Source organism: Python bivittatus, unplaced genomic scaffold (genome assembly GCF_059951505.1).
Source record: "Python bivittatus isolate LINGU-HERP-01145 unplaced genomic scaffold, Pbiv_v1 ctg000700_np1212, whole genome shotgun sequence".
NCBI classification, from domain to species: Eukaryota; Metazoa; Chordata; class Lepidosauria; order Squamata; family Pythonidae; genus Python; species Python bivittatus.
The window spans coordinates 4,920,741-4,943,019 of record NW_028277098.1 but is presented as its reverse complement, the minus strand read 5'-3'; the positions used below and the strand labels follow the sequence as shown (position 1 = coordinate 4,943,019).

Genomic DNA, 22,279 nt, shown 5'->3' with positions numbered 1-22,279 from the left:
AGATCTTGGCATGGAATCACAATTTTGATCTTATTCATATGATAAATGTATGACACATGATAATGGCAGGGAACCCCCACCCCCCACCCCCTCTCTCTCTTTGAATCATGGGCTATTAACACTTTACGTCAACTTATTGCTAACCCAGTTGTTTAAAAGTCTGAGTTCCTGCAAAAGTAATTTCAATTAAAACTGTGGAATGACAGTGTATTCAATTAAAACATATTTTGATTTCACAATTTGGTCCAGATGCATTAGCTTCATGTAAAGCTCCTGATTTATTATCAATATGGAGCAGCATTTCGGATTATTCAAAATCTGCAGTATTTTTAACAGGCAATCAAGGAGCATCAGTTACATGCAAGGAATAGAACTGGAATACCCTATGTTAAAAATCTGTGATTAATGGTCCTAAAGAATATTAAATATCACGGAGTACAGGTTTTCAAAGCTACTTATTGCACCTATTTCTTCTTTGCCAATTTCAGTTTCAGATCTGCTTTGAAAAAGCTAGAAGCATGGCTAGAAAAATCTCAGCACATAATCATTGTCCCACATGGCATTACTCAGAAGTCATTTCATCAATCTTAAGCTAATATTAATTCAACAGAAGTTTCTTAACATGCTTACAGCACACCCCAGAGCATGTTTAAAAAGGGTTGGCCGTTGATTTCATTATCTTGGATACTCCGGTTTCTCTTCAGATCCTATAAATTATATCTTTACTGACATAAGGGAAAAACTGATCAATATCCAATCTGATCAAGGTCTGATGTTTAAAAACAGAATTTCTTTCTTCTTTTTTCCCTTTGTTTGTATTTTTCTTCTTTTTCTTTTTGTAAACTAAAGCAACAGGAAATAAAGAGATTCATCATTTTTTATGGTTGATATAGTGCTGTTCTTCTTTCCCAAAGTCACTTTCTGATAACTTAACATATCACAGCAAGCTTCTGAGATCTATATTAATATTCCCATCCTTTATGAATAATGAATTTTTATTTTATATCTAAGACTCCTCTGCATGTACTAATCTCTTGGAAAAACTCAGGGGCGGGGAGATGTTTTTCATCAGCTTAATCTCAATGGAAGAAAATTCAGGGATTAAAGACTATTTGCTTTAAGAATAAAGCTAACAGTTGGGAGAGATGCGTAAGAACTAGGCTATGCAGCCTTTTCCATATTATTTCATCTTTCCTTTTGATAATTATACCACTTCCCTCTCTATCACCACCACCCTCCATTCTTCCTGGTTTCCAAAGTAAACATTTAATGTGAATCAAAGAGAGAAAAATGTTTTTGTTGCTTGTCTGTGGGACCTACCTGTGAATACCTTCTTGTCCCTATTGTGAGTGCTCTGAATCACTGTTTGTGGTAAAGCTCTATTGATAATAAGATGTTTTGCAAATATGAATGTCTAAGCAGAATATTTGATTTTAAAACAGCAGCAGAAAGCTAAAGTAGAAAGAAAACAGAGACGTGCTATAAATGTAAACATTTCAGACCATTAATTTTAAAACAAGTTTGGAAACTGAAGCCTCAAATATAACCTATTCCACAAATCTGCAAATAGAACTTGATAGCAGAGTTTAAGTGAAAGGGATGGTCAGAAACTGTAAACCTTACCAATTCCATAACCTTGCTCACAATTGTATTCCACTGAATTAAGTTCCTGCGGTGGTGCACACTCTCCTTGCAGTTCTTCACATAAGTTAAATTCCTTGGTCCACAAGCCATCTTTAGTGCAAAGGATTGGAAGCTGAAGCATAAAAGAACCAGGTTAATTCATGAACTCCCTGGTATTTAAAGTCCCTCTTTGTTACCAAGTTCGCTCTAGTCAACGTCACCCAAGTTTTAATTGCCCAAATATGGCTTTTATAAAATTGGTACAAATGCTCTACTGTGATTGTGATTTGTCAGTATTTTTATTGGTACTATTGTTGCCCATTTGGTAGAAAATCCATTAAATGCTATGTACTAGTTTTGTAGGTTTTATGGGGAAAATCCTTAGAATTGATATTAATCAGTTTTCAATCTCAAAAATCTAAAGTAAGATTTTTGGGCAGGTGGTAGGTATTCTTCAGTCTTCCGACACACACACTGATGTAATCCATGGCATTTTAACATGTATTATAAATTCAGAATCAAGGAAAGTAAATACAGGTAGTCCTCGTTTAGTGACCACAATTGGGACTGGTAACTCCATCACTAAGTGAAATGGTCGCTAAGTGGGAAATCACATGACCATGACTGTGCTTTCCTTTTCCCTACTCCCCCCACCCTTTGGAATGTTCACCCCAGCGCTGGGATAATTAGCAAGAAGGGAATTAATGTTTGTATTGATATTCATTGGAGAGGAAGGGATTACAAAGAGTAAGCAGGCACACAATGGGGAATACACATTGAAAGTAATGTGCTGGCACTGGCAGCTGTGAGCACGCTACACAAACAGTTCACTGTATTCCCCATTGTGTGCCTGCTTGCTCTCGTGTAATCCTTTCCTCTCCAATCTCTCCACTCTGCGAAGGGCGGGGGGGGAGAAAAAACAAGCAATCTTTGTAGGCAATTTCTCCTATGTCTGACCTGTCCCCCCCCCCCACAGAGCAGGGGCAAGGGTTACAAGAGAGTAAGCAGGCACACACTGGGCTGTTTGCATAGCACACTCATGGCTCCCAGCCCCAAGCACCACTACAATCCTTTCAGTGTGTATTCCCCACTGTGTGCCTGCTTACTCTCTTGTAATCCATTCCTCTCCAATCTCTATGCTCTGCAAGGGGGAAAAAACAAAAACAACAGGTCAGGCATAGGATAACGCGTACTGACTGTAATGGTGACCACCTGACTGACAGACACTATGAAAGTCATAAATGCAGGCATTAGTCATAAAGTTATTATTTTCAGCAGCATCGTAACTTCAAATGGTTGGTAAATGAGGCAGTCGGTAAGCAAGGACTACCTGCATTCTACATTCATTAATGAGTAATACATTGGTGTGATTGTTTTATAAGGAATTCATGGAAGGGGCAGGAAAATAAATTCTCTTCCCCCCTCTCACTGCTGAACAGGCCCAGTTGCTCACTCTCCTTTTATTACAGATTAAAACCAAATTCAAGAGATGCAAGTAAGCAGGGCAAAATATGGCAGTCAGCATTTGGTAAAACTGAAGCTGAAGCTGCCAAATGGGCCAAAATTCAGCCTCCCAACCCAATGGAAACCTGATGTCAGGTTCAGCCAAGAAACTCAGTGGGAGGATTCAGGAACAGTTCAGTTACTTTATTAGCTTATACCTACTAGACAGAATCTAACCAGACTAACTCTAACCCCAACGACAGCAACTAAACACTCTGAATTCCTTAGGGTGGTGCCAGTCTCATCCTCTTAGTTTTCACATGCTCAGGCTGCAGGCTGAGGAGATGCTTGAGATTCTTCTCCCTCTCCCTATGACCTTGGACCTCCTCACTCAGGTTTTCCATCACATCTGGACTATTTGCAACCTGACCATAAACTTACCGTCTTACTCTTTGGACCACAGCTGAGCACACACTGACTATCAAGCTCAAAGCCATTGGTGCAGTTATACATCCCTTCAAAGACTGGTGGGGGTGGTTTACAAACCACAGGAACACAGCTCCCTTCCTCCCAGAAGCCAGTTTCAAGGCAGTGGATATTCAGAAACGTTCTGGGGATTTAGGAACAAAAGAGGAAGTGGTTACTTTACTGCACCCCTGTATCAAAACAACAACTCCCAAAATTAAGCCATCAACAGTATTTTGTGATGGCTTTTGGAATTCAGGTCTAGCATCTCAAAGAATGCAACCCAGTCTGAATACTTCTGTCAAGCAAAGAGTACAAATTCCACTGTGACGTCCACCTTCTCCTTCCCTCTCCTATCTAGACGGGTTACTTCAGGCAGGAATACAAAAGAATTTTAGCTCAAAACTGCATCTCAAGCCCCTCCCATAGCTAGTTCTTTCCTGTGCTTTCTCTCCTGCTTTTCTCAACTCTGTTAATACATTTCATAGCCTCCAAGGACATGTTCTGAACATGGCTGCGTTTACTTCTGGAAGACACCACTGTACTGCCGCACCATAACCAACAGAACTGTCTATATATTTATTTTTTTTATTCCGACCCTTCATGTGAAAGGTTTATTTTTCCACATTGTGAGAATAAGCTCCTCCAATAAACAGCAAGTGGAGAATTTGGAACATGCCTTTGCATTGCAGCCCTGACTATGTTTTGCTGGAAAACAGAGCAAGCTCAGAAATCAGCATGTTTATCAAATGCTATAGGAGCACAGCACATGATTTTAGAAATTTTGATATAAGCAATAGAATGCTATTGTAAAATACATGGGAGTGACAGGGATGAGGTCAAAACTTTTCCTGAAAATGCATTTTACTGGTAAAATAAAATAAAAATCTACATGCAAGGTAAGTGACTAAAGTCTTAACCAAGAAGCTAAAGGAAAGGAGGGAGAAGTAGCTGTGCTAAAGAATGTTGCATGCTGATGATTCAGCATTCTGCAAAAGATAAAGATAGAAACAAGGGAAATTAGAAAGCAAAATGAGAAAAGAAAGAAAAAATAGTAATGGAAGATGAGCAAGACACTGCAATTGTCTACTTCCTTATGATTCATCTGAAAACATACCACAGAGAGGGGAAGAAAGGATCTTTAGTATATGAAGGCATCTAAACAGCAACATAATGGAAGCCCAGATTTGTGCTGGCAGAGACTGACCAGGCAGGGAGCACTGGAAGAGCTAAGTACACAAAACTGAGCATTCCAAGACTCAGTCAGACTCTGTGTCAGCCAATAAGGCCATTGTCCTAACATCACACTGAGTTCAGGGCTCCATGATCAGTTATGTGTTAAAAAAAAAACAAACCAACCCCCCCGCCCCGAAACTTGGGTGAAAAATGGACTGGCTGCTTTCTCTGAATAGTATGGAAACATATCCCCCCAAGAACTTATTGGAAGGTCATACAAGACTTTTGTGCTCTCAGTAGCAAAATTAATACACAAAATTAAGTTGTCCTAATTATAATAGGATGTGGGGAAAAGTTGGTTTTAGCACTACATTTCAGGCTGGCATAAAAGAAGAGGGAATGTACAAACTGAAGCCTAAAGGCTGTGCAAGTCTCCGGAGCTCATGCAAAAGTGGCTGCTGTAATGTAATGTTTAATGTAACAGCAAAGGGATATCAAGTACATGGCAACGTTACAAGTAAATAAAATTTAATTTGTATATTGGGTCCAGCTATTTTTAGGACTGAAAACCCTAGTATGCCACTCAGAAGCCAAATGCAAAATATAAAACAATGTACTACAACAATGCTAATCACTCATAGGCACTTTGCAAATTAGCAGACCAACAATGTTAACTTGAATGCTATTTTATAACAGTACATTTTAACACATGGTTATTTTAAAAAGCAGTAACTTCATACTGCACTACAGAGCATCTTACTTACAAACAACATCTGTGCAATTTGTAGTTCTGATCTGCATGATTTCCTTTGAATTTGCACCTTGATATTTTTTGGAAAACGTGGATTGATTTTATTTTAAGCAAAGAATCTACAGTGACTCAGAGACACAAGAACCACACCTTAAACACTGCAATATTTGCAGAAAATGTTGGCATAATCAAGGGTAATAATCCTGCTTACCAAATCAGAATAAATTAAAGTGATACTTTAGAAGTATAATTTAGAAATCAGAACTACGCACACCTGAGCATCAGCTTTCTGACTTGGATCAAAGTATTATCTTTGGGGGAGAGACGTCAGCCTTTGAATTGTACAGATGCAGGATCACTTAGCCAGGAGCACAGCCAGCTATGTTGTGCCCCAATGCTCCATATAATCCAAAAGGATGTTTGCTTGCCCTGCTTCAGCCTCGGGCTTCTCGAGGCTCTCATATTCCCACAAGGAAACAAATTCCACTTTGCAACTTCCCTAACAAGGCCCCCTTCTCTGATTCCTATTCAAATCCATTTGAAACATACAGCCAGTTCCTGTGCCCCTTTCTCTTCATCATCCTGAAACTATACAGTTTTGGCTTGGCACAGAGGCCTCTGTGAAGTTACTCTCTCCAGCCCTTTGTCATTTTTGTGGCTTTCCTCTGAATTCTGTCCAACGTGTTAATATCTCTCTGGTAAAGAAAAGAGGTTCTGTGGCCAACAAAATAAAAATAAAAAAATACAGGAACGGCAACTTGTGCTGCTGAACAATATTGCTTTACTTTATACTTCATAAGAAAAGGGGTGGGAAAGCTGCCCGTTCACTTTCTTAGCCTTGTCAAAACCTTATATAATGTATTGCAAAGGAAGACAGCCCAGAAGCCTCTGACCTGGTGAAGGCATAGCCATGAAGCCCTCACTGAGGATGATGACAAGCAGCAGCTCTCTGGTGGATCTAATGAAAGACATCTGCTCATGGACTTAAGACCCATCTACAGATAGTTCCTTGAACTACTGTTTCTGAAGAGCAATAAGCCAATAGTTTCTACTGTTATAAAATCAACTCTAGTATTAATAAACATAGCAGTTATTAACTATAAAATGTCTTTAAAAAAAAGACGTATGGCAAGAGGAACCTATTTTTACTTTTATTACCTTTCAATAGCCTGCCCTACTAAAGCAATTGATCTCTTCCTAATCCAGGCTCCACAATTTATGAACTCCCAAGACGGCTCTTCAGCTCTGCATTGTCCCCTGCCAAGTTCTAGACCTTTCCCTAGATACAAAGCAGGAGATTCCTTGATTCTTGAAGTTGACTAAAGCAAATAGCAAATGTCTTTTGCTCTAGCTGTTAATCTTGTCTTTTAAGATAAAAACCTATGTAATCATCTAACTGTGTAAATGTCCTTTCATGTCCTACATAAGTTCTTCTTGTGTTTTTTTAAACCTTAAAGCTCCAAGTTTATCATAGCCTCACTCTGGTATAAAATCACCCTGGCATGACTTGCATGCTCCATTGCTTGAAGCTGACTTTATTTACCCCTTGAATTTCAGATATAATAATATCCCTTCATTCCATTTACAGATTTAGATCTTGGTATAGGACTTATGTGGGGTCTATTATGGACATAAAAATAAACCAGAACTGTTGAGCATCCTGACACCACTCCTGAGAAGTGCCATCCATTTCACTATTACCCAGTAGAAGTAGCTAAACTAACTAGAAATTTAAAAAGCCTGGTTTATCCCACTCATAACAACCCCAAAACAGAAAACCTCTTCTGTCTTTGGATTCTAGTTAGTTTGTTGGATGTCTGGTTAGTTTAGCTACTTCTGCTGATAAAAGAATTAAGCAGTAGATCACACAGCATTCTGTCTGCTCATGAATAATAAACCCCAAATCCTCAACAAATATGATTTACCATTATATTCAAACATTTCTTCCAGTCTGAGATATAACTGCTGTTTATAAAATGTGATGGTTATGGAAGATCCAAGTAAACATTTTTAATGAGACGTGGCAAACATATCAGGGTTATCTATTTAATTGTTTTTCAGCATTTTTCTAATGGACTTTCAAAGCTAGATTTCATAAGCAATTAAGCATCACTGCTTTGCTTGTTGACCCTCAACTACTTCTTCCAGAAATTGTTTTTCTATCTACAGGCCTCTTCCATTCTACAATCTTTATAGCTATTATATATTCTGCAAGATAGTTCAGTGTAAGCATACATTAGAGAGGACAAAGTAGACACTTATGTGGGTAAAGAGATTTTGATCTTCCTCTTTCATAAAGCCAATACTAATGAAATCTGATTGGCAGAACCTTCAAGACAGAAAAAGGAAATTAATTCACCACTCAATTTACTGAAATTGTTATCACAAGGTGCAATTATAACCACTGGCTTAGATGGCTTTACAAATTCATAAAGAATAGATCTATCAACAATTATTACTCACTCTCTCTTCCTTAGACTAGGTATTACTGAATGTGTCAAGAAGTAAAATACACAAGAAAGCAATTGCTTTGATAGCCTCTGGAGCATATAGGATGCTGAATTCATTCTAATCTGGCAGTCCATATTTTAAAATTTTTTAGTACATTCTGAGCACCAAATACTAGCTGAAAAAAAAAATTCATACTGCACTGTGAGAATTCCAAAATATATTATTGGCCAGTTTGGGAAATAAAATCCTTGACTAGTTGTATCCCAGTATAGGCATGCAAGAGGGAGACATGGAATTACTCTTTCTTTAAAAAAAAATAAAAATTACTCTTCTTTGTACCCGTGCACTGGTTTTCTTTTGTTTCTTCTACATGCAGCAACATCCATGCAGCACTGCAGGGGAAAAATGATTCCTGTGCAGTTATATCTTAGATAGTAAGCATTTCACAAAGGAGTAGGACAGAAGGTAGGGAAATTCAGCAGGTAGGACTGGAGAAGTTTTAAAAGTTCCATTAAAAAGTATGAAAACTAGAAAGTCAGTTATTTGAAACAATTGCTCTGGAGACACAGATGTCACCACTAGTTGACACTGTAGTTCTTTCCTAATGCTGTTTCCATAACAACGAAACATCAAAGAAGATAAATGGACACTGATATACGTGAGACCTTAAAATACATATTCATTCATAATGAGAAAAGCAACTAATATGTGTAGGTAGAAATGCATGAATTCATTTCTTATCTATGGTATTCTTGATTGAGCTCACTCTTTTTTACTTTTAGAATGAACTTATTCCACTTACTCTATCCAGAGGGCAGAGAGCAATTCCATTCCCAAATTAAACTGCCAGGAGTTTTTAAAAAATAAACTCATATGAATGTCTAAGCCAAGCACCGAGCTGCAACGTTTGAAGAAGAGTAGAATCAGAGGGAGAGTGACATTCCAATGGGCTCATTAGCCTGTAAGGGGCAGTGTCTGTTAGAACTCACAACGATCAAACTCTTCAAATATCTCTGGGTCCAAGCCAGACATCCATGTTTCCCCTCCAGGCAAAGCAAACAGAAAGCCCTCTGCAGCCATTTTCCTGGAAGCATATTATCTGCGTTCTTCCTTTCAACTCTTAGCCTTTACTTTTGCTCTCCAGCAGGTCCACAAGTACCTCAATTCCCTTTGTGTGACCATCCCTACGATACTGATGACAAGATATACTCACCCTGTGGTGAACCCATCCACAAGTAAGCCAGGCTTTGATTGTTTTGAGCAGGCAAGAAAGCTCGAGGGGATCACAAACAAAAGCAGGGAAGCAGCAGCTCCTGGCTGTCTATACCATCACTAAAGTACTTGGATTATGACATTAGTAATCTCAGTAACACTGGCTTTAGTAATCTCAATACAGTAGTAGCTCTGGAAAATAGAACAGCATGCTGTTGTTGGAGATTCAAGGTGGAAAGAAACAACAGTTTTGCACTTCCCACTGCCCTGGGCAGTTGGAAATTCCAAGAACAATCACTAGAGAATTTATTGTCTGTACTGTGAAGTATATACAATATTTATTTCTTTATTTACTCAGAAACAGACTGAATAGGGAAAAGCAAGCACATAGACTCTTCCTAGTGATTGTCTTTAAAGCTGACTCAGTATCCATAAACAACAAAATGCTGCTTGTCAAAATGGTTCTTTGCCAGCTCTACAAAAAAGCACTTATTTCTCACTGTCTTTATTTAAACTGCCAAATGGTTTCTATCAGCCCCTTACTGAGCAGAGTATATCACCACTTACTAGCCAACAGCCATCAATAAGTATCTTTCCTTAAAAAACAACACAAAGAAGTTAGTTACAGCGCCTGGTGATTTTGTACCTAAGTAAAGCTTGATGCAAGAATTAGTCTGTGCAGTTCACTCTGACACATTAATCCTCAGCAAAATCCTCTAAAGAAAATCACCAGGTGCCTGAAAAATATGTGTGTCCTTACCTAACCCTGAAACATTGTGTGTGTGCTTGTATGTGTAGGGGAATTAAGCATCTGTTCACATAGCCAACTAAGCATCCAGTTTACTGAGAGGCACCAAAAAAGGATCAAGCAAGAAGACTAAGAAAGGAAGTGGGAACAAGAGTTTTAAAACTCACTCTAAACATTACTTTGCAACAGAGCCATTAGCCTTTCTTCTGATCCTAAAAACAGACATTTATTTAGGATTAGCAATGGAGCCAGAACAAAAGTAAAATAGTTCTAAAAATCCATCCAACACTGAAAGGGCAACATTGAAAGCCACAAGATGATGGATGAGACCCTGCTACAGCCGCGTTTGATGTGCAGGCCTCAAGGTCAATCTTGAAAACATCACAACCCGTACAGCAAACAGCTGGCTATTTCCCAAATGGATGTTAACAGTGGCCAGATTTGGGTGCCAAGAAAAAGGGCAATAAATTAGTCCCTAAACCAACATGCTCTGTTGGAGCAGGAGATTCAATTATTCCAAGCAACAAAGGAGGAAAAAGAAAGAAAAGTAGTCAATAGTAAATTGGATTATAATAAAACTGATCACCCTGATAGTATCCAATTCTCTCACCATTTCTCAGTGTGTGGTAAAACATTAATGGGGAACAACCCCCCCCTTACATCTAATTCTTCACTCGAAGAGCAAAAATTATAAGGATAATATTCTATCATGTGGGGGTGAGGCAGTTTTTATGTTGGGAAAGGGTGGTCTGTGGCAACATTCCCTCCCTTAGTGGTAGACTTAGGCAAAAATCGATTATAAAACTGTCATTTGTAAATATATACAATATATAAACATATAGTAAAGCATGCAGAATGGAAATATATTTCACACATATGCTTTTCTGGCAAACAAATAAATAACAAATAAATAAATAGCTTCTGCATGTATTCCAGTAGTGAGTTGAATTACACAGATGACTTTAAAAAAAGATGTTTCTACGTGCCCCAATACCCTAACAAAAACAAGTCCACCAACCCTGTGTCACTGATGGAAGCTTCTTCTGCGGAGTCAATAATAGCTGCAAGAAGAATGCTTGATTTTTGTCATGACAATAGGACTGGAGTAAACTGGAAAGTCCCAGGTCAATATACAAAGTTTTATTGATATTTGACAAATTAACTACCAAGAGAAGAGAATATGTGTAGTTTAGGGTTGAACTGTCGAGTCCTTGGGGTTCTCTAAGCTTGGTTGTTTTCTTGCAAATATTTCATTACCTGGCTAGGTAACATCTTCAGTGCTGTTACCTAGCCAAGTAATGAAACATTTGCAAGAAAACAACCAAGCTCAGACTCAGCAAATTAATTCTCACTAGAACACTGATTTTAACCAGTGCTTATTATCCACTATCCATATGACTGAAGAAAATGTCAGATTTGAATGCATTCTAGCTGCTAGAAAGCAATTCTAAATGCTATGCAATGGATTGAGTATCAGGGTACAGTGTGTTGATATGTGTGAAGAATAAAATGCATCCAAGGATAAGAGCGATACCCAAGAAAGAGGTACAAGCTCAATTTAAGCTCATTCCAAAGGGATGTGATGCTTGCTAAACTGACAAATAATTTTTGGTTTATTTTCATATTTAAATATTGCTGGCCAGTAAACAGAATACCTAACTGATAGCATAATAAATAGATCAAAAAAGTTAGATACAATACAGCTGTGCAAAAATACATGTTATTACAGCCATCTGTCTAATTCCAAAGGTTGATGCCACCACAGAAATAGGAACACAGAATTGATGGAAGACATATACATCTAGCTCAAACTTTTGGTCTACAGATATAAAGCAGAAAAAAATGGAAGCAGTTTTAAACTACTGTTTTCTTCTGTATTACACATTTTACACTATGGCTTGATACTCTAAATCCTATGACTTATTCTGGTCTGAATCAAACTCTTGGGTCTCCACAGTTAGGCTACTTTAAAAGAAAGTCTTAATTACTAGTCATAGCATTCCCATTAAGAGAAGCAAAACAGCAGTGGCAACATTTTCTGGAGTTAACAGAATTTGAGCCATCTGATCCTCAGTATGTCTTCTATAGCCTCCATTGGTGATGGGCAATTCTACTTTAGCTTTTCATTAACAAGAACTGAATAGTCAGCTTCACATCATACACTAGATTAGAGCTAAATTGGGATTGGGTCATTCAGCAAAATGTGGGAACCAAGCCATTGTTTTAGCCTGGTTTATACAGTGTGCTATAACATTATGCCATAATACAGTATAATTGTTAGTCCATACCATGCTGTGGGAACATCACAGTTGTGTGCTGGTAGTCTTGGGTTAAAGAATTGTGAGAATATAGCCATTAAATCATACTGCAGAGAAGGGCAGAATTACTCACCTGGTGAGAAGGTGTGCCTGGAACAGACTCCTACAGGAATTCTAGGGGAAGGTCTCCACTGAGGCTACAGAGTTCTTACTCTTATACAATATAAAATCAAACTTTTTGAGATGCAAGAATAAAATTTGCCACTATTTTCAAGCAAATTAGAAGTCTGCCTCAGTTATCAAAGGTTTGCAAAAAACTGGATTAACATTCTTTAATACTTTAAATTCTGGCCAATTATGATTTGGTCATTTCCTGAAAATCTACGAATGTCCATTGGATTAGTATTTCTGGATAAAATATCAAAGATCTTAATACTGCTGTTTAAAGAAAAAGGCTGGTAGGTTGTTTAAAGAAAATGTTGCAATTATAGAGTAATCCTTGGCATTATAAAACAGTTGCATTCCTCCAGGAATATAACTTCTGTCCCCAACTTCCTTGCTATTTTTCCTTTCTCATTTTTAGCTGCAATCCATAATATAGATAAAAATTGATTTTACAATGCTTCCATGCTCTTCACTTTTAGTTTGCCCACATCTTTTCTGCTTGACTGTACACATTTATGTTAAAGGGAGGTGCCTTTGAACATGTTGCATCTAGGACTATCCTTCAATGGAGTAAAATTAAGTCCCTCTTGCTATAACAGTCAAAGCTGGAAACACAGTGACTAAATCCTCCTGTGATTTGTAACTTTATACGGTATTGGCAGGATTCAGAAACCTTCAGCATATGAAAGTAAATCTTGCCAAATGAGCAGGTTTACTTTGTAAAAACAAGCAAACATGAATATGATTTTCATAATTTATTTGGAATGCCGTTTTTCGAGGGGAAAAAAATGGGTTTACTTGGCACAGTCCCTGGAATTATTTTGGTGCAAAAACATGAAAAGTCCTGCATACATTTCCAGTTAATGTTAGATGTCTTACTGCCAAGCTACATTTTGACCATCCTAGTTGTATCCTAATTCACCCACACTGGCCTTTCTGAAAGTTTTCCAGCCCCCTCTCTGTTTATTTCCATTTGCCTTCCCCATATCCACCTCTTTTTACTCTTTTCTAACTCAGATCTGAGTTGTTGCCTGTTTGGATAATAGGAGGCCTACTGGGAGAAGTGAGGATGTGAAGGTACTGTAATTAGGCATCTTTCCTGCTTTCACCAAGAAAGAAAAAGGAGAGAGGGTAAGCGTGAAGAGAAGGTTTCAAGGGAAAAGAGCAGACAGACAGACAGACAGACATGAGCACTGTCACAGTTCCTCTTGTCTTTAGCTTTTAGTCACAAGTAATCTGTCTTCTGAGAGCCAGTTTGGTGTAGTGGTTAATGTACCAGGTTAGAAATCAGGAGACTGTAAGTTCTAGTCCCACCTTACACATGAAACCAGCTGGGTGACCTTGGGCCAGTCACTCTCTCAGCCTGAGGAAGGAGGCCATGGCAAACCACTTCTGAAAAATCTTGCCAAGAAAACTGCAGGGACTTGTCCAGGCAGTCGCCAGGAGTCAACAATAATTCGAATACACACAACCACACAAATCTGTTTCTTAAAATATGAACATGCATATTTCTGAGTTATCAGATGATAGTCTGTGAACCAGATTTGGGGAATATTTAAAAGACAACAAATTGAACCAAAAGTGGTGGTGGCAAAGGGGATGGTGGTGCAGATTCAATCCATCTTGCCTTTCTCCCCTGTTGCAATCATTGTTTAGCAAACCTAGCTAATAAACTTAAGGGGACAGAAAACCACAAACCTACAAATAAAGTATTTACAAACATAATGATAAGTTTATACTGCAAAGGAAGACCAATCTTGTGAATGTGCTAATATGATGAGCAATGTAAATTTTATCAACAGAGAAATATCATTTTAATAAATATGGAAATCTAGAATTTTGTATTTCATAAAAAACAGAGTTTTGACAAATGTAATTTTGTCACTTGTAAATTAGCCTAATCTTAAATATACAGTAGTAGTTTACATTATGTGGTTGTTTATGAATGGAATAGATAGAATGGGAAGCAAAAGAAAGGATTGGATTCAGGACATTTAAGGGATATCACTGTATGGATCCAGGATTATTCTATGTGACAGAACACAGAGAAGTCTTTTGTTGTTCAATGGCACCTACTTCTCAATGGTAGAAGGAATATTCTTAGAATTCTACACATCAAAAGCAATGCGATCATGCCGGCAGCCTACAATACTCGCTTGAAATCTCTTCCTCTCCAATCTCTCTGCTCTGCGAAGGGGATGAGGAGGAAAAAAAGCAAGTGATTTCTGTAGGCAATCTCTCCTTTGCCTGACCCTCCCTCCTCCCCCCCCCCCGCCAAAGCAAAGAAATTGGAGAGGGATTTCAATGTGTACAAGATAGTAAGCAGGTACTGGAGCATTCCAAAGAGCAGGGGAGTGGTTGGGAGACAAACAAAAGCCAAAGGTGTGAAACTGAGTAGTCCTGTCTCTTTCCAGCTGGAAAGCACAGTCATGGTCACATGATTTTCCACTTAGCGACTGCTTTGCTTAGTGGCAGAGTTGCCGATCCAAATTAGGGTCATTAAGTGAGGACTACCTGTAAGCAGCCAGTTAAGATGGCTCCAAGTTTGAGGAAGCTTGGGAAAAAAATTATTTTTGGCAGGCAGTGGGCTTCCCTTTAGCATTTGATTTTGATTTCATACAATATCTGGGGCATCCAATATAGTATTACTCCAAGTTATTGTGAAAACTACAATGGCTCACATTATCCTGGGGTACTAGTAGATTCAATAATGTTCTCAAGATGCCAAGAATCAATGCCTGGGCTTGTCCTGCATTAAAACATTGTCATAACTAATTAAAAGAACACAATTAGGAGAGCTAGGAAAGCTGTTGGATTGCAAATCAACTTTTCCTTTAGACCACAATGTTTCTAGCTTTATTGGGAAACATCTGAAGTGGTTCAGCAGCCCAATGGGGCAACTTGTGAGAAAATTTTTATCTTGCTCTGCCTCCCAAGCTCAAGTCAGCCATTACACAGCACCTGAAATGAAGCTGGGTCTACCTCCACTCCACCTCCCTCAGAAAGGTTCAGTATTTTGTTCCTGAAGCTTCCAATGTATCTTTGGATATGTGTTATTGATCTTCCTTCATTCAACCCATGTGATGTAGCACCATGATACTATGTTCACTAGTGTTGGGAAAGGTGATTGAACAAACATTTGCTGGCATGCCACCATTTATAACTCTCAGGATTTGGAATGCAACAGGGTCTGGTGTCATGGCACCCAGAAGCTTTTGAAGACTTAAATTTATATTTTTAATCAACTACTGTATTTCAGAACAGCCTCTGAGATTTTCTTTGCAAAACCACAGACAAATGTGCACAGATACATATACATACAGGAAGTATGAGGGAAACTAGCATGTTTTTCCTATTGTAAATGAGGGAGTGAAGACATATTTACAATCTAGAAGAAACTTTTTCCCCCAATGGTTCACTATAACAGCTGAGTCTTTTCTGCCTCTCAAAGAAAAGTCATAGCCTCCCAGAAACGTTGTCAGCCAAAAAAGGGAATAAACCTACAGCAATCCTATAACCACTTTTCATATTTAATGTCTAATTATTTTTCATGTTTCTGAATGTAATCATTGTTTTGATTCTTTCAAAGCACCCAATCACAAGATCAGGAGACAGGAATCTGTGTACATCTTTCTGTAACTATAATTGGAACATTAAAAATAAATTTATCTAACCAGAGGAAATTTAGCACTAATGGAAAGATGCTCACAGAATATTAAGTATACAGCAGTAACTTAGACCAGAACATGAGTGAAGCAGGTGGAAGAGTCAAGGGCATGCCCTAATCTGACAAACTAGAGAAGGCACATACATTCCTCTGCATTTAAAACACAGAAAGGGCATATTAAACATATAACCTCCAACTGACTTTCCATTGCCAGTGGAGATCTGTGATAGCATTTGCATTCCTTCATCCATATAGCAACACCTGCACTTAATGTAAAAATGAATTGTGTGCAGATTCATTTCTGAATAGATATTTGAAGCCCTGATTATAGAAGAGGAGGAGGAGAAAGGGCTATGTATCTCATATGACATCAGCCTTGTCTTCCTTGCAATGTGAAGCACGTAGCTTCTTCCACCTTTGCTCTTCAAATGTCAATGCTTGTTTCAGAATATAACACCAATTGCCCCCCCACTTTCCATAAGTGTTCAACCTTTTTAATTATTATTTTCACAGAGCGTGTTGCTCTTATCTGATTAAACTTTTGTTCAGAAATAATTCATTTCCAAACATGATTCAAATGAAAGCAATGAAACTTCATGGTTTCCACAGAGACAGCACAACTTTTCATTTTGATTTTATTCAGTGATTTTTCAGCATTAAGTGCACTTCAGAACATTCCTGCACCACATTGTACATGAACATTCATATGTACTTTTATGTGGATCCTTCCTGATACATGCATTTTTGTGTATATATTCCCTCATGTACATTTGGTGAACACTTTCTCTGAATATATGCATTCAGTACATATAATGGCTATCTACACTTTAGTTACAATCTACCCTGACTACTGCAACTTATTTTATGCAGCCGTACTTCTGAAAAGTACAATTGGTAGAAAATGTGGGGGCCAAGCTATTGGCCAGTGCAAGATAAAGGGATCACATGTACCATATGTACTGAAAGATCAGCACTGGTTTCCAACAGCCTATCCAAATAGAGATGCTTGTGTTGACCTTTCAAATCCTGAATGACTTAGTGCCTCCCACTATGAATCTGCATGATTACTTGGATCAGCCAGAGAGGATCTTTTGAAGGTCCCCCTACTGTTGGAAGCTCAGGTTCTGATACATAGAAGAGGCCCTTGCCTGTGTTACTCCTAAGCTATGAATGCACTCCCCAAGGGGAGGGCTAGGCTCCCATTCTCCCAATATTTAGGAAAAGGGCAAAAATGATTTTGATCACCAAATTTAACTGTTAATTCTGTTTCTGATATTTTAATTATACTTTATTTATATTTTATTTAATTGCATTTATTTTATGGATCAGTTACATACTTTGAATATAGTACCCATATATACATAGAATATATAATATGTAGTTGAGGGTTTACATAAGATGCGGGTGAGAGGACCTTGCTACAGTGATTCATGCCTTCATCACTACCCTTTTATAGACTACTACAATGCACTCTAGATGAGGCTGCCTTTATAGTCTGCTCAGCTGATTTATTTTAATCTCCTCTTGTCATTTTTACGCTAATCAATGCCAGCAAGTAATAAAACTGAACATCCATCATACCTTTGCAAAATACAAAGCTTATAGAGCTCCAAAGAACTCAAAATTAAAGTACTGATGCTAAGGAAGAAGACAGAGCAGAAGAAATATCAACAGGAGACATGGTGCTACTCACTTCCTGGGCTTTTCATCTTTTGTTTCTGCTACATGGTATCCAGGCTTACACTTGTAGCGACAGACAGATCCCACATCATGATTCCCTTGCTTGCATCGAGGTAGCAAAAGCTCAGCATTGGCAACTGGGCCTGGAGGGTCGCACTCCAGTTTGCAGTAAGCTTCTGGAAGTGACCAGAGTCCATCCTCCAGGCAGGTGATCCACTGATTAACCCCTGATTTCAAGCAAGAGAAAGAAAAAGAAACAAACCTACTCAGAGTGTGGGATAACCAGTTATCTTGAACCTTAGGCTGAATTGTACTCTGGCCCAGTTTTCTCTACCCTCACCCTTTATTTGTTTATTTGGACAGACTTTTAGGCTGCTTCAATCTGTCTCCAAGTAGTATGCACAGTATACAATAGCAATGAATAGTTACAATAGGAAATGCTAAGCTCTCTGTTTGCACCATCTTTCTCTATTGTTCTTTGGCAGTGTGAAATACAGCTTTTATCTGGCAAATGCCACATTTATTTTCTGGAAGATGCAAGCAATAACACTGCAAGGCAAGTAGTCACACTGCATCTTTCATTCATAATCAGGAACAGAAAGAGGTATCCTTAGTCCCCAGTATAATGGCTGGCGCTTGTGAAGGAGAGAGATGCCCTTCACAGCTTGGTGTGATGGAATGTGAGTTTCACTCAGAAAGGGGAGGGGATTGCCAAGCCATTATAGAAAAGATATCTGAGTCCTGTAAAGCATGAGAAAGAAACTAAAAACAACTTTGCTTTGATTGTGGTAGGTATAAGCTGAAGTAGAGAGGGGCTTTGACAGGCTTTCAAGATTTTGTTACCATACCCTAACTGCATTAAAGTACAGGTGCATTCCAAGATTCTGAGTGATCTTGCCTACACTGATCTTGCCTACACTGAAGGGTCTAGAAGATCCCATTTCCTCAAACCCAAAGAACCATGTACTTCCCAGGAGCCTAAGCTAATTTTACATTTCATCCATAAATTGTTGCACTTATATGTTCACTGGGAACTTTTAAGTATTTACTGCAAAGAAAAGTTCCAAATAATTCAGTGTCTCATTCAGAGCTGCCAAATTCAGAGAAAGGGAAATGGGGATTAGGGATATATTACAAGGTCTGGTGGACAGCAGCTTAACTCCTTAAAATACTTAGCATTTGTTAATTTTTTTTTCTCAGAATTTCAAAATCTCCAGATGGAGCATTGATTTGGACATACTGGGATAGATGTGTCTCCCACTTGCAGTCACAATTCCTCCCCAGTACTTCAGCTTCATCAAAGATACTTTGAAAGAAAATAATGGACCCCCCCCCCATAATTATGCTGCTGTCACCATAATTATAACATGTAAAGAATCTCTTACATTGAGCTCAACTTCTGGTGATTTCTTGGGCACATCCATGCAGTTTTCTTGGCAACAGCACGGAAGTGACTAGATAAAACTTCAAAGAGAAGTAATAAAGGATGCAAACCCCAATATGGCATTCTGTAAAATGTGTTTTATATCATGAGCATCCAAGAGGGGAAGGGTAAGGACAAATGACAAAATATGTGTGCAGTCATTATAGAAATACTATGACTTAACATACTTGCATCAGATGTCAAGCCGCAAGCATATAATACAGGATTTGCATGATGTTACATTCACATGTTGTCATTCTGGCATCATTGCAGTTTGTTGCAGACACCGCTTTTTGTTTGTTTTGTTTTTAAGATGGAGTCAAAGCCAGGCGGTTGTTGCCGGAGCTCCAGGTGGGTGGTGTTGGCATGTTGAAGGTGTCTGGGAGGATAGTTGATGGAGGTGCTCATGGTCGAGAGTTGGACCGGAGAGTCTGGCACAGCACAAGAAATGGTAGTGGTGGCAGTTTTGGGGGGGGAGGAAGCTGGTGAGGAGCAGACCACTGGGAGTGATCTGCTGGACAGCTAGAGAATGGTTGGGTGGCTGGCAGACGATCTTAGATCTGCCCTGAATGTGGACACATAGCTGAAGAGTCCAGTTAGTGGAGGGCATTTTTTAGCAGCAATGCTGGTCAGTTGTTTGCTGATTTATCTGGCTAGCAGAGTGTAGCTTGAAGGCTGATAAAGTAGCTATATGGTGGCGGTGTTGACTGTATCCTACATGTTGGCAGTGATGCAAGTGACAGCACTACGTTGGCAGCTGCTCCAATTTGGCTAGTTTCCATAAACTGCAATGACAGTTGTGACCTGGGTATGCCCATCCTTGGTGTGCTGGAGGTTTTTGGACACCCAGTTTGAGGCAGCAGTGTGAGTGGGAATAGGTCAGTGGTCCTATAAGAGAACCAACCTGCATCCTGCGGCTGATGTGTGACTGGGCACACTGGACAGTGGCCACTCTAGCATTGTATCTCTTTCTTTGCTCCATGCTGTGGACCTTAGACTGAAAGGGACCAGAGTTTCCTTGGCTCTTATTTTTATGGCTTGCGGCAGCTCAGTATACAAATACATAACAAAATTCACATGTTTAGCACTTTCTTCTGAACTTATGCAGGCAATGCTCTTACAAGATTAGCAAAGACACAGGTGTAATTTTCTGGAACTTTGTTCTGCCATCCAAATCTGCCTGAGAATGTCTATCCTACCTTGGAGTTTTGCTGGCTTGATACAGGAAAGGAAGCATCGCTTCAGGAACGTGGTGCCTTTAGGGCAGGAGAACTCTGCATAAAGGACGTGAGATTGGTCTGGAAATTGGCAGTCAATAGGGTTACATGTCACTGATCTGTCCCAGTGCCCAGAGCTACAAGTCAGCAAGATCTCTTTCTGGGAAAGAAAAGTAGACGGGTCAAGAAAAATCAAGAAATTAGTCACTCCTAATTTCAATATTGGTAGAGCTATGTGAAACTACCATTAACTTAGGGGTTTGGGCTAGTCATTCACTTTTAACAAGAGATTAGTTTGGAAATGAACCAAGTGCCTAACAGGTTATCTGCTAGTTCATTTCAATCTGAGCTAAGACACAGGCAAACTGAAATTTACCTCCTTTACTTTTGCCCATAACTCCATGAAAAAAGCAATTCCTCAGTTTTCATTTTAGTCATACATCCTGAATCATAAGCAAATGATTCTTAAAAAGGGGAGTATCTTTGGCCACTTGGCCACTTTGGTTCACAGCCCTGGTAGCAGTGGCACTACTAGGTTTTGTCACTCCTTTCCCTTACTCTTTATACTATTTATTTACTTCTCCTGTTGTCTATGGCATGGGGCCAGGCTACTTATGGGACCACCTTTCTCCCAATGTTTCTGTTCATCCCTCCAGTTTTAACAGAGAAGGCTTGCTCTGGGTCCCTTTTATTAAACAATGCCATTTGTTGGACCCCAGAGTTGGGCCTCCTCAGTGGCAGCACCTGTCCATGGAACAGCATCCCCCTGGAGATATGGATGGCCCCAACCCTTTTAGCCTTTTGGTAGGCCTTGAACCTTGGCTGCTTCCCCCGGCATTTGGGACAGTTGGATAGATGAGCTGAACTGCTATCAGTGTGCTTTTTTTCTTTTCCTGTGAGTGGGATTATTGTTTATTTTTGGGCACCTGGGGTTATATATTGTGGGTTTCTGTATTTTTAATCCTTGTAAGCCACCCAAAGTCATTTGTGTGACAATATGTGGCTATGTACAGTACTGTGCAAAAGTTTTAGGCAGGTGTGAAAAAATGCTGTAAAGTAAGAATGCTTTCAAAATATATATTATAATTGTTTATGTTTATCAATTTACAAAATGCAAAGTGAGCGAACAGAAGACAAATCCAAATCAAATCAATATTTGGTGCGACCACCCTTTTTCTTCAAAACAGCATCAGTTCTTACACTTGCACACTTTGTACACTTGCACAAAGTCAGGACTCTTGTAGGATTATAGTCAGGTGTATGATTAGCCAATTATGCCAAGCAGGTGCTAATAATCATCACTTTCACATGTAAGTTGAAACACAGTCATTAACTGAAACAGAAACAGCTGTGTAGGAGGCTTAAAACTGGGTGAGGAACAGCCAAACTCTGCTACTAAGGTGAGGTTGTGGAAGACAGTTTCATGTCACAGGTCATACACCATGGAAAGACTGAGCATGGCAACAAGAGACAAGGTAGTTAGACTGCATCAGCAAGGTCTCTCCCAGGCAAAAATTTCAAAGCAGACTGGGGTTTCAAGATGTGCTGTTCAAGCTCTTTTGAAGAAGCACAAAGAAACGGGCCACACTGAGGACCGTAGATGCAGTGGTCGACCAAGGAAACTTAATGCAGCAGATGAAAGACACATCATGCTTACTTCCCTTTGACATTGGAAGATGTCCAGCAGTGCCATCAGCACAGAGCTGGCAGAAACCAGTGGGACCCAGGTACACCCATCTACTGTCCAGAGAAGTCTGGCCAGAAGTGGTCTTCATGGAAGAATTGCGCCCAAAAAGCCATACCTCTGACATGGAAACAAGGCTAAGTGAATCAACAATGCATGAAAACATAGGAACTGGGGTGCAGAAAAATGGCAGCAGGTCCTCTGGACTGATGAGTCAAAATCTGAAACATTTGGCTGTAGCAGGAGGCAGTCTGTTTGCCAAAGGGCTGGAGAGCGGTACAATAATGAGTGTCTACAGGCAACAGTGAAGCATGGT

The 22,279-nt window shown here is 39.2% G+C and overlaps 1 protein-coding gene across 1 annotated transcript in view; it reads right to left on the bottom strand.

The window, feature by feature from the left end:
- PAPPA2 (pappalysin 2) overlaps nucleotides 1-22,279 on the bottom strand; it is a 153,933-nt gene that overhangs the window by 20,004 nt on the left and 111,650 nt on the right. Inside the window, exons 15-18 of the mRNA XM_088153871.1 lie at nucleotides 20,262-20,439; nucleotides 17,653-17,866; nucleotides 3,508-3,676; nucleotides 1,624-1,756 (exon numbers count right to left, since the gene is read on the bottom strand). Of these exons, the coding sequence (XP_088009997.1) occupies nucleotides 1,624-1,756; nucleotides 3,508-3,676; nucleotides 17,653-17,866; nucleotides 20,262-20,439 (694 nt within the window). The remainder of the gene's footprint in view (nucleotides 1-1,623; nucleotides 1,757-3,507; nucleotides 3,677-17,652; nucleotides 17,867-20,261; nucleotides 20,440-22,279) is intronic.